Below are 13246 nucleotides of genomic sequence, written 5' to 3'. Positions count from 1 at the left end.
AGGCTGAAGATTAAGGCTTTAAGGTGTCCATGTCCTCTGCATAAACAAACACCAATTGTCTGTTTGGGGATTTAATTTCAAGTACCATTTCAGTTTACTGATATGCAAAAATTCTTCCCAAGCCAAGTCTGTCCCTTTTTGTACCAATACAGTACATGGGGCTTCATGACCTTGAGTTCTGAGATGCAGCTTCTGAAAAGAGGAAGCTTTTATAGACCTGCAAAATCACAGGACCATGAAACAAACTACAACAGATTTGCCATCCAATAATTGAATTCAGTTATTTTCTCTTTCAAAAGATGAAAGATGTGATATTTGGGGAAATAAACCTGATATAATGCTATTGCTATCTTTGCCTATGAAAACTCCAATGGATTTCCTAGAAGTTTTAAAGGAAATGAATCAAAAATACTGCAGTGGCCAGTCTATTACTCCTAAACATTCCTTTCTCTACTCATAGCACAGCTAATGGACTTTCACTGGATGAGATAGGGCTAATCCAAAAGACAGATACCGAAGCTTTGAAGCAGGGGATGGCACAGATCCTTTGTGGCCAGGAACCCCTAATTCCTGTGTTAGAAATTCAACTCCAACATCCGCAAGGATTGGACATCATTAACACAAAAGAATTCCGTCTTCGACACTAACCACCAAAGCAAAAACCACAACACTACCAGAAAAGCCAGCAGAAGAGTAAGAAGTTCAATCAGTACTGCTTCAAAATGACGCTGCAGTAAGCTGAAAAGCATTTTTAGATGAAATTCACAAGACATCTTCACAAAAAACCAGAGATCCTACTGTATGATTCTTCCTTCTCCTATCAACAAGTGACTCAACCCTGAGCTAATTCTGTTACCCACACCACAAGAATCACAAGATCCAAGCTCCCTGATGCCCCAGCGCACTCAAGACAAACTTGATTTTTCTACAAGACACAACCCAGCTGGTTCTCTCAATCACTATGCCACGCTCACAAGTCAGGATCACTGCACTGGCTTTGAGGGCTGCAAACATCCCAGCTCCATAGCAACTGAACACCTGGAAGCCTGTTGTCTGCTTTCACAACCATTCAGCTGCTCCCTTTACATGCAGTTGCTGTGATTTCAGGCTACAGTTCAAAACTCCTTTGTTTGTAAGAGCCTTTCTTCAAACTCAGCCTACAGAGCTTTGCTACTGGTACCAGGCTCAAGTCCCAACTGCTGCCAAGAACACACTCCCTCATTGTGCCTATCTTTGCTTTTTTTTAGTATTGTCCCTATAAACATCTCCACTTTCTGTGCTCTTTAGCTCACTGTGATTGTTCAAAAGACAAGAAAATACCTGAAGAATTCCAGAGCAGATACTAATCAAACCAAATGTCCTTCAGAGTAAGATTACTGGAAAAAGCCCAGCTAGTTCACATGAAAGGAACCCTGTGGACTTGTTCACTGAAGGCACTATTTGGTGCTTTAAAGAAGTGTGAAAATATTTTCTTGTCTTCAAAGTCAAGATGATCACTGCAATAGACTTACGTTCGTCACCAAAGTCTCCTCCATTTTTGTACTGCTAGTAGCCACTGTGTTAGGATGAGAAGAAGGTGTAGTGTAGTCTGTTACAGACTCCTGTGAAGAAAAACAATTCCATTAAATTATCTCCCTTACCTAAATTCAATTTCAATTTCTTGGACAGATGTCAGCCTTTCTACAGGAGGAGTTCACCAAGCAACAGAAGATTAGAATTCCACACAATTTTTTTTCTTACAAGTCATGTCTAGAAATCCTTATTGCTGAATTGCTACTGAGGTCAGGAGGAGCCTTAGAAGATTACAATTTGCCTCGTGACCTCACAACGTACATCTGAGAAAAAGTCAAAATACAGTCTGTAAGGCAAGAACATAGAAAGCAATGTACTGCCTGGGCACTGTAAAACTGGACTGTGGTGGTGCAACCAATTATCATTTGTCACCCAAGATGCTTTAGCCACCTGAAGACACTTTCAGCCTACTTAAGAAGTAAAATATCTTGGCTGAAAGCTTTCTGTAGCTTTAAACAAATACAGAAATTGCTTACTATGACAAGAAAGGCCCTCCAGATTAAAAAGAACACAAAAGGATGGTTACAATTTGAAAAACTATTTTCTTTCCTGTAAGTTTTGTCTCTGAAAGTCACAAGACTCAGATTCTCTGGATGCTGCAAGCTACCTCCTGATTTCTGCACTGGGTAATGACTTCAAGGAAGAAAAGGACTGAGGTTTTCAGTCTACCCAGAGGCTTTCCTTGAAGCTTATTTGTCACAGTTAAGTGGACCTTAATGTGCTCAGCAAACAAGGTCCACTTTCACAGCCCTGGCTGTAGGCAGTGACTGCTGCAGTTGTAGATACAAATGATGTGAGCAAACTGGCTCCCTGAACACTGCCAGCCCACAGAGAACATCCTACAGCGAACAAAGAGGGCTCTGGCACTTCTGTGAGGCCTGTTCAGTGCTGCTTTTTAGTTCTCATCACTGGTTATCTACTGAGCACATTCTGGGCAGGCAGAAGGGTGTTACCAGAACCTGACCCAGAGACTTTGCTGGAGAAATGGTGTGACCCTAAAACAGCCAAGAGCCGCTCTGTAGCCAGCACTACCAGCTCCGAAGTTTTATGTGTCTGAAGTCCAGGAAAGGCTCTATCATCTTTATAGAACCTAACACCACAAAGGAACTGAAGGACAAATCAGCAGCAGAACTGTTACTGAGTGTCTGGACTTGCCAACCCATAATGATTTTGAAGGCACAAACCATACAATGCGCATCCAACCAGTACGATGATAAGCTATTAAATAAGTGCATACTCATTTCTCAGGCCTGTGGCAATATCTCTAAAAAAGCAATTAAAGCACTGAGATACTAACTGACAAATGACAAAGAATCCTCCTTAAAGGATGAGCTCATTTTGGTAGAAGACTAGAACAAGCTAAACCGTAATGGGGTGAGAGAGGACAACGTGCACAGTGATTTATTTTTATAACTTACGAAGAAAACAGAGAACTCTTTTGTCCATTTATTTCCTTTACTTGTTAAACTGGTGAAATACAAGATATATGGTACTTCCCTCAGTCCCAACCACCAAACTGCAAGTTGCACATCTGCACTGGATTCCAACAGGCAGACTTAATCTGGGTAAAACAAGGCAAGCACACAAGGCTGCTTTAATCACAAAGGCCTTCTAATGAAGTAATTAAATGGCTCTGTATTTTTTTAGGATGCATTACTGCATAAGAAAGAGGAAGCTTTTTCATTAAAATTCCTTCAAGGTCTGGATGCAATTTTTACAGTGTTTCAGCAATTAAATTCCTTATGAAAGAAGACGGATCAAGACTACTGCTAACTTTCTCACTTTGCACACTCACAGCAAAAAAATTTTCAAAAAATTTTCATTACAATTAAACCAAACCATTGTATCAGCTCTGGTGCCCCTAGAAGTGTATGTGCAATGCTGAAGCACAAGGGTGGTTCACATGCTGAGTATGCAGACAAGACAATGCTTTAACCACATGAACACCATCCCATAAACTGTAGGTTAATCTCCCTCCTTCATTTCCTGGCACAGTAAGTCCAGGATTCTGTTAGATATGGCTTATCACCATAAGCTTTTGCAATTCAGTTAAAGTGATTCTCTTGTACAACTGACTGAAGAAACCAACTGATTACTTTATTATGAACTAGTAACAGCTAGAGCAAAAAGCTCATGTTCATGCTTTTTTTGGAGTTCTCTACAAATTGTTTATACCTGAAGAAAAAGAACAGGCAGTCTTCCTGTAACTACCTCCTTTGCTCAAAAAGAAGAGATCACAAAACCTCAAGTGACTTGATGAACAAAGGACAAGGCAGACCTCAGAGCTATCCTTGCTGTAAAGGATCAGGGTACTTTTTATGGGATGAATTAGCTATTTGATTTGTTCCTGATTTACATAAATCACTCAGAGACTGAAAGATACTCAAAATTTTCTGAAAAATAGCCTGTGTCCTTTTAGACATGATCTGTAAGACACAGCTGTTACTACCTGCACAAATACTTCACTGGTGTCCACAACCAGGTATTGATCTTCCTGGGATTTGAGAGGTTCAAATGGAAGGGTGGGAAAGGCAAGGGGTAAGATGTTTTACTGATTCAGAAACTTACACATCGGATTGCCTTTACTACAAAAATACTGCAAAATCCAAGAGAAACAGATGCAATGGCTTCTGAGCATCATACTTATGTACTAAACTTAAACATCTCACTGTATGAGTTCATTTATATTTATACAGTTTCTAAGCAGTCTTGTATGATTAAACGCACATGCTTTTATCATGATGTTTGTTTTGGAATGGATGGGGTACTCTTACAAAGCTGCTGAATGAGGACAGCTGGCTTTTACAGGCATTTAAATAATCAAATACACCACACGTGTGCCTTCCTGGAAGCTGAGCAGTACTCTCTGACAGGGATGTTTAAGACTATCAAAAGAAAAGCCATTTAGGTTTGCCAAAACTTCAACATTTGACAATGAAACAACGGGTTAAAGATGTCAACACCTCTTCCCTCACGAATGAGTACCAAGACAAGAAAAAGCAATTGCAATATATGCCAGGACAAGCACTCCAAGGCTGGAACAGTATTTGAACCCCTTTTAAAAGCCTTTTTAGAAAGTAGCAATGTTTATTGCAGGTTTATTCCTGCAAAATCTAGATGAAGCTTACCTTATCCAATAAATTTGCAGGTTGTTGGTTTAACTCCCAGAGATGTAAAATATGACTTCTTTCCTCGAAAGAAACAACTTACTAATGCCTCAGAAACTATTCATAACAAAGGAATTTAAAAGCAAACCTGGGGCTGTTAAGACAGGAGCATTTAGGCCTATTATTAAAGACTTCTTTAAGCAATCACTCAATGAGGAAATTATTGGGAATTTTCATATGCAGCACAAACTGGAAAGCTTCTTTCCACTCTGGTCTTCCTTCCAGAAGACAGAATCTTGGTGCTTTAATACTGTGGTAGTTCAAAGAGCCTTGGCAACCATGTTAAACTAAGCCTAGACCAGCAAAAAGTCCAGACTTCCCTTTTGAAAAACTCATACTTCAAAAATACAATTGCAGAGAGGAAAATCTGCTGATTTTAACAGAGCTACTTGACTACACTGAGCCAGCCTGCAGTAATCAAAGCTATGCTTCCTATTCTGTTTGTGGCTCCTATTTTGAGTTCTTGTCACAGGAGTTTGTAGGACCGTGGGAAAGCACAGGATACAAACAGCATTCTCACCAAATATCTGAGCAAGCTGGTGTTTACTGCTCTACACTTCTGATTCTCATACAAGAAGGACACCTTGTCAATTTCTGGTATGAACATAAACCACTCACATCTACCTACAAGATGGAAAATGTCAGGAGGGATGAGAAATTCCTGCACTGACTTTTCTTAAGTATTTGCCATTCCACTCAGAAACCAAGCCTGCAGCTTCCATGCTGGACACAAATATCCTCCCACACTCTGCAGCAACACTTCACTGAGACAGTTTTGCTGTCATGGCATGGCACCTTGGCAAAAAGCTGCCAAAGCTGTCCTTTGTTTTGGGCTTTTTCTTCCTAGCTGTGGGTGACAAAGATCAATTGTGAGTGATCCACATTTCATATTCTTCAACTAATAATGTAACTCTTAAAGAGGATCAGTTTTCCTAAATGGCATCAGAAGACTTCTGCTTAACCAGGATGGCTGAGACACCAGGCAACCAACTTGAGTCTACACTTAGAAAACTGCTTTTCAAACCTACAAGAAGCATTTTTCCTTTACCAAAGCAGGTGTCACTATTAAGTAGTAGCTATTCAAACTGCATGGCTTCTTTACATTTGAGAGATGACAACCAGAGTTCTTGCTCAAGACACAGCATTGCTGGAGTGGGGGCAGTCCCCACACAGGCAGAAAGGAGATGCCTCTGGACATGTTTTTCAGCCACAGCTAAGAAATGAGCTGCAGAACAATGAATCCCAACACCAGGTCACCATCCCGCTGCTGAGCAGGATAAAGAAGTCAGGGGACTCATCCAACTATGAGGAGTCCTAAATTTTGTGAAGGAGTTCTGCAAGGAATAGCTAGGCAATATCCAAGCCAAGAGGATATACATGACCATTTAGGGAAACAGAACAAGCCTTATCCAAAGCTTTAGCACATTCCTAGTTTAGAGATTTTCTTTTTTTACAAAACAGCACTTAATTCACAGCTTCAGGTCATCCATCCAGCAATCATGCACCCGACTTCACCTCTCTGCTGGAAGTCATCTTGCAATACAGCACACTGATCTGAGTTTACAGACTCTGCCTACACCAGGCTCCAGTGCCACTCTCCACAGCAGTGCTCAGGACTGAGTTTTCATATTCAGCAGAACAGACTTCCAAGCTGATCTGTGCTTGGGGGTGTGACCAACAGTGCAACTCTTTAGCACTTCTGCAGAACTGTTTAATTCACGCAGTACCAATATTTCCTATCTGCTACTCAGTTGGCTCTGCACCGTGTCCAAGCACCACCAGCAGGCAACCAAGTGTCAATTACCTCACTGTAATTGCATTTTACATATAGTACTCAGTAATCTGTCATTATTTTTCTTACCTTTGTGTTTGTTCCAAACTCTGGAGCAGACACAGATATCATCGTTCCTATCTCCGTGCTCAGTTCACTCGCTGCTTTGGTCTCCTTTGTAGTGACAGGTTCTGGGCTTCTCACAGAGGTGGGAGATGGCTTCTCCTGTCCCTCAGGCTCTCCCTGCTGTGCATCCTTCACCTTCCTGTTCTTTAAAGAACGCTCTTTCCCAATAGGACCAGGTTTATACTCTTTGTTTTCTACTGGACTCAAGTCTGGAAGCTAAGTTAGTGTTAACTTGTCAGTCATGCCTTCCCCTCTATGTCGTATCCAACAAGACTACTTTAACATGCTAAAAGTCATTGTTTCAACATAACAAAGTTTTCCAAGGGTAAGCATTTTCTATCAGGTAAAGAATTTGAGACTAAGTTAGTGATAGGTACATGAAACACATTGATTTTGACATTAGGAACCTAAACCATTGTTTTCAAGCAATAAATTTTTTATGTGAAGTGGTAGAATTCAAATAAAATACAAAATAATGTCATTTTGACTGTCCTTACAGAAAAGCAGAAAAAAATACAAAGATCACAAAACTTTGTATACCTACAGGTTATTTTAATTTTCAGAGAATCAAGATTTTACAGGGCCCCAGGAAACTAAAACAGAAGACTCTACCTTCATTTGAAGTTATCTTGACATATGGATGTTGGCAGCATTTTTCCCTGGAAACTGATCACTAAGGGGATCCAGAAAAAATGGAACACCTACGCACAAGTGTTGCCTTATATTGCAGACACCATTGCTGGGATCACTGCTGCAATTCAGCAGTTTCTTTTTGTGCAGCTGAATTACAGCAGAATGGAGGGCCCTAGGGAACCTGAATGCTCTGCTGTTTCAACAGCCATGTCCTTTCTGGCTGAGACTCTCAGCCCACTTCACTACTGAGGCAGCACAAAAATCCCTTCAAAGCAGTGCTTAAAATCCTATTCCTTAAGCTTTGAGAGTGGAAAGACAGAGGTTGCTGGTAATTGTCTTTCTCAATACCAACCAGCTATTTCAGGAGTAGATGAAGACTCTACAGTATGATGGTTTTGGGGAGGGTGGAGTTTCCCAAAGGCATTTGGTACCCTCAGGAGGCCAGCAGAGACTGGCTTTCAGAGGGAAGGAAGAAAAAAGTAGAAACAAATGCCTGAGCTCTGAAATGCTGCCATCAGGAACATCAGGCCCACCTCACACCAAGTAATATTTTCCCTAATAGTTTACAGAGGCTGAAATTCCTCTAGACACTTTAAGGTCACATTTGAAAGGTAAATTGCTTTATTTCAAGTATGGTCCTCTTATGTTGCCCATAATAATTCAACAATACCAACCTCCAATCCTGAACATAAGCTTGTATTTAGGCTTCAGAGCAAACATCACCACAGGGGTGGGTGGGTGTGTAAGAATTGTTTGTTTGTTGGGATTTTTTTTTGTCATCAAGACAGTTAAAAGGATTTACAGCCCCCTCAAAGGAGTGTAAAAAAATGTTACCCTCCAATGCATTTACTATTTAGTCACATATGTGTCTTTCGACAAAATCTGCAGGAGGCTTGATAGCTATAAACAAGCAGAAAAAAGGAACTTTCTACAGTGTCAAGTAGACTCTCTATGTATATTTAACTTTGGAGTTCAGTATATGTAAGTGATTTTATGTGGGCAGTTTTAGGCATGCTGCAGTGTATCTGAGACATGGGTTACTGCAATTCACCAGCAGTTTTCTCTGTTTCAGTTTCTCCATATTTCTCTGCTGTACAGGTTTTATATTCTGCAATGAAAGCCATGAACTGCAACACTCATTCTGTGTGTGACTGCACTTTAAGATTTCAGCTCTTTTTTTGGAGGGGGGGGAGGAAAACCCAACAACCAACCAAAACCCAAACAACCAATACAAAGAAACACCCAGTCTTCTAGAAAGACAAAAGGGCTTTAATTACATCAGGACTGCTGCCAAATCTCAGACATCAAGAGGGACTGGAATAGCTGATGCTCTAAGTCACCAGACAAGTTTATCTGCTGTAACCTTCTCTTTCTGAGAATCAGAAGCTGGTGCTGAGTGCTAGTGATACACAGTTTAGTGTGAACTGGAGGTGGAAACAACAAAAACTCTCTGGAAGGTGAGCAACACACTGATTTTTAAAACTGATATAAGTTTGACTACCTATTTAGAATTAGCTGTAAAAAAATTAATTATTCAGACATCTATGCATTCAAATTGGAGATCTCAAACCAATGTCTCTAACATTCCTCCCTCTCCTCAAAACAGTTATTTTTCTGCAACTTCATGTATTTATCAGTTGATAACCTGGCTACAAAACTAAGCGGGGCACCATTCATCACTTAAGAGGGGGTAAGGCAGGCACAGTGGCTGGAGGAACCACTGCACCTGGAGACACAGCCAGGGCAGCACTGGAATGCTGCTTCCAAACAGCTCTCAAGGCCTGAGTGAAGCAAGCTCAAGAGAAAAACAGAAAACCCAAAGTACAAAACCAAAACAAAGCACTCCACCACATCCACAGTTTCCCAACAAAGCTATCACAAATCCATACTCCCATCCCTGGCTCCAAACACAGAACCAATGTGCAGGCTCTGCTGGGCTAGGATGCTGTTTAATTACACTGCACATCTGCTCTGCAAGAACCACCTTGTAGATTGTTTAAGGAAATATAAAAAGGGAATGCAATTTTTATGGGTCTAGTCCTAACTCAATGAGAATTCTATTCTGCTATTTGTAACCTTTTTTTGACTGAATTTCTTTAAGTTTACAAGTTTGTACTGAAATTATAACCTTTTACCTTCTGTGCTTTGATGGGTCCAGCCCGAGGCTGTTTCTGTCTCTGCTCTTTGGGTTCTGGTAATTTCTCAGTGGACTTCTCAGAAAGCACAGGGCCAACTTCATTGTCACTGCCACTGGAAGCTGGGGCTCCAAACTGAATAGTTTCTATACCAAGATCGACTCCACCTTCTTGTCCAGGCTTTGTCCCCTAGTTAAAAGGCAAACATTTAATCCATTCTGAAAAATTTCCGTATCAGTACAATGACAATGGTTCAGAAAAGAGCACAAAATAGGCTCAGCTGAAAACCACTAGAAAGGTACTTTTATCTTCTGCCAGAAGCACCATTTGGGACTGCAACAGATTTACAAGAATAAACAATATCTGAATGTACACTTCCTCCTCCTCAAGTTTCTATTGTTAAACGAGCTCAAGAAAAAAAGCAGTGAAGAAATATGTAAACATCATCAAGATCAAGAGGAATAAGTGCAATTCAGATTCAGGTTCACAACATTCTCTGGAAAGTTTAAAACTTAATGTTCAATTCAAGAGGAACAGTAAGAAATATAAAAATATTTCCAGATCTCTTATGCAGTTAAAATAGTCTCCAATGACTGCTATCTCAAATTCTTGCAGTTTAAAAGAATTAAGACCAAAAAAGTACCAAGAAAGTAAAACCACAGCACCTCAAATGTAAAATTTAGGCCTATGCAAACTCCACGAGAATATCTACAGATAATACAGTTATAAAGCATTGACTGCTTTTTTATCTCCAATTTAAGGAACAAAAAACCCCTTTAGTTCCTTGGAGACATCCTGTTTCTGTCTGTATCACTGAACCTTACACAAACAGGCAAACTGGGCAATATTTTTCCTTTAAAAATGCAGCGAATAGCAGCTATCAACGGAATCTGTGAACAGCTGAGTTATTATCAAGAGAACAGGTTTTTCATGCTGCAATTATAAAATCACCAGGCTGTATCCCATGTTTCTGTACTATCTCCCGACTTCATGGGATTTTACACATAATAGCTTAAGTATCTGCACGCCTGGATAAATGGATAATCTGTACTCAACCCAAATAAGATATAATTTGTGTAAACTTCACACACAGCTACTCTTCCTCCCTTCATTCTTACCTCTGGAGACGTAGCTGAACCAAAAGATGTCAGAGGCTTGTTCCAGGCACTGACTGAAGGTGGCTGAGGTGGGCTAATGGGTCCCACTAACAATGAAGAAAAGAGAGTTAAAAATCTCCTCTAGGTTGCTAGAGGCATTCAAATCAATGTATCGACTGAGTGAGAATTAAATTACAGATGTCTTGATTAATTAAGCTTTAATTAACCTATTTAGCAGTTAAAAATATGCTACCTATTCAGCTGCTTTCAAGTGAGGCAATTATGTCTGGAAGAATGACCAAGTCTGACAAAACAGACTCCTCAAGGGAGTGACAGTTGCTCATTGCTTGTGAATGAAGAACATGGTAGAATGAAATACTGACTAACATTATACTGCAAAACCCTCTTTCTGGAGGTTACTATGCTGCACTTGGGTATGCTGCCCTGTCCAGAATCCATCTGCAGCTAAAAAGACAACCAGAGAGCCAGCTGGCAATTAGCTTTCTCTAATACAATGCTTGCTCGCCCCCACCTCAAATCCAAAAGCCACCACTTACATTTTTTGGAGATGTCATTCAGAACTGCTGTAGGAGGCACTTTGTTGTCCCATAGTTCAGCTCCCAGGCCATTGTGAGCCTGGGTGTTCTGCAGGACTTTGCCTGACACCGTGTAGTCAGTGCTGGCTGTCCCTCCTGCAGCCTGGCTTTGTGTTGGAACAGGAGCCTGTGGCTGAGCTGGAGACTGTGCTGGGCATGGAGGCTGCGCCTGTGCCTGTGCCTGCTGTGCAGCTGCAGCTGCTGCCTGCTGCTGCTTTTTCGCAAATCGGGGGGGCAGCTTGGAGTTCTGACCTCGGCCTTTTTCACTTGATCCTTTTTTGGTCCAAACCTGTAAGGAGAAGCCAATTTTATTCTTCCAGGGGACAGTCTGTACAGACAGAAATTGTACAGTGCAAAAAGCAAACTGATTAGCCCAGCCTTAAAAGAAATTTATTTTTTGGGGGGTATTTAACCACAGGGACAATGATTTCTCATCTGTTTTCTTCTTGGAATCAACTGATATACAAGCAATAGGATAAATCTTTATCACAGTATAAAAAATGGTGGTTTTTTCAGTTTGCCAATTCCACCTGCCTGACAGTGCCCAATTGGGGAAGTACAGAATCCCAAGATGACTAAATAAAAATTAATTTTATTTACTAAATATTAGCAACTTTAACATTAAATATAACTAAATAGTTTTATTTAGAAGGAGAAAATACAGCCTTTTTGGAAGGAAGATTCTGCACCCTTGACAACATTCCCAGTACTGCAAGTAGCTTTTTCCCCACCATAAATGCTGGTCTTGTACCTGCACTGTTTGTTCTTCCTTCTTTCTGCGCTCTTCATCTTGCAAGCGTTTTTGCTGCTTCTTAGACACCACTTCTGTGAAACCATCATCATTCAAGTTAGATTGGGAGTCTTCAACTACTGTCACTTCAGGGTGATCATCAATGATCACAACACCTATAGGAAAAGGAAAGGTATAGATGCTGCTGTTTCAACAGCTTCAGGGTGCAATGCACCAAGCCAAAATTGGCTTTGGAGTGGAAGTTACTTCCCCACAGACACAGAGGGGGGCCCTGATTAATGGCAAGCTTCTGCTTGCCAAGTGCTTTGCTGCTGATCTCGAAGACAAGGAGTTAATATTTAAGAATTTTAGAACTGGAGCTTCCTGTACCAGATTCTCCAGGAAATATCAACTAAAACACAGTAATGAATAATGAGCAGCCCTCCCACATATCAGCTCTAAGCTCATCAGTGATAACCACTGCATTTACTTTTGAAAATTAACTGAATTATGAGAATGTAATGGGGAATGGTATGAATGCAAGTTTATGATTGTACAAAACTGTTCTCCTCTGTACATAACACACAATTAGGTTTGTCACCTTTTAGAGGCACACATACAACTAGGTATCACAAAGATAGCCATGCTCAAGTGTATAATTATTCCGGTGTTTTAAAAAAATCACCTTTGTTAAAGTTTCCAAACATCTAGCTCTATATGCAATAAAAGTAGCAGAACTATCAAAAATTGTTAGGATATTATCAATACATACTTGCATAATTATTAAGATCAAATTGAGACAAGGCATCCACTTTTTCCTTAGGCTTTTTTGGACCAGCCTTTGGTTCTTCCCTCTTTTTGCCACTTGCATCCTTGGTGGTCTTCTGTCCTGCAGCAGCGACACCTCCATCCTCCTGATGTAAAGCGTTGCTGTTGGCAGGATCAACACCAGGCACAGGTGCTGCCTGCTCTTCAAATGGCCTGTGTTAGAAAAAAACATTTGAAAATTAAGCCACAGAGAACACTCAGGAGGGAGCAACAATCTAATTCAGATCCCACTGTAGGGCTGGAAGTGTTACTGACTTCTTAGTAGGGTCCAGACTTTTTACTTTCAGCTCCTCAATGAGAAGTTCAACAGCAAAAGCTGATTTGGGGAAATAACAAATACCCTGTGCTAACCTTTCCATCAAATTAAGCATATGGAAAAATAAAGTTTAGTCTAAATGGTAAGCATTTCTCAACCTGCTTGTTTGTGTTAGGTGATTGATCTAAAATGCAATGCAACAATTTATATATTAACTGCAAAACTGCTCACATGAACATTTCTGCTTGCATCCAAATCTCGAGAAACACAGCTCAACTCAGGAACAGCACTGCTTTTTTTTTTAATTAGGCATTTCTAGCACTGTGCATACAAGA

General features: G+C 40.5%; 1 protein-coding gene across 12 annotated transcripts in view; it reads right to left on the bottom strand.

Moving 5' to 3' along the window:
* PRRC2C (proline rich coiled-coil 2C) overlaps nt 1-13246 on the bottom strand; it is a 70317-nt gene that overhangs the window by 20160 nt on the left and 36911 nt on the right. For 7 of the 12 annotated variants that reach the window (XM_082287242.1, XM_082287248.1, XM_082287247.1 and 4 more), the window contains exons 17-23: nt 12600-12808; nt 11849-12003; nt 11059-11386; nt 10523-10608; nt 9405-9593; nt 6601-6852; nt 1512-1601 (exon numbers count right to left, since the gene is read on the bottom strand). In XM_082287242.1, the coding sequence (XP_082143368.1) occupies nt 1512-1601; nt 6601-6852; nt 9405-9593; nt 10523-10608; nt 11059-11386; nt 11849-12003; nt 12600-12808 (1309 nt within the window). The remainder of the gene's footprint in view (nt 1-1511; nt 1602-6600; nt 6853-9404; nt 9594-10522; nt 10609-11058; nt 11387-11848; nt 12004-12599; nt 12809-13246) is intronic. The other 5 variants (XM_082287251.1, XM_082287253.1, XM_082287243.1 and 2 more) reach the window with 2 other exon arrangements.

The sequence above is a fragment of the Coloeus monedula genome (genome assembly GCF_965178545.1).
Source record: "Coloeus monedula genome assembly, chromosome: 9".
Taxonomy (NCBI): Eukaryota; Metazoa; Chordata; class Aves; order Passeriformes; family Corvidae; genus Coloeus; species Coloeus monedula.
This window is presented reverse-complemented; position numbering and strand designations above follow the sequence as displayed.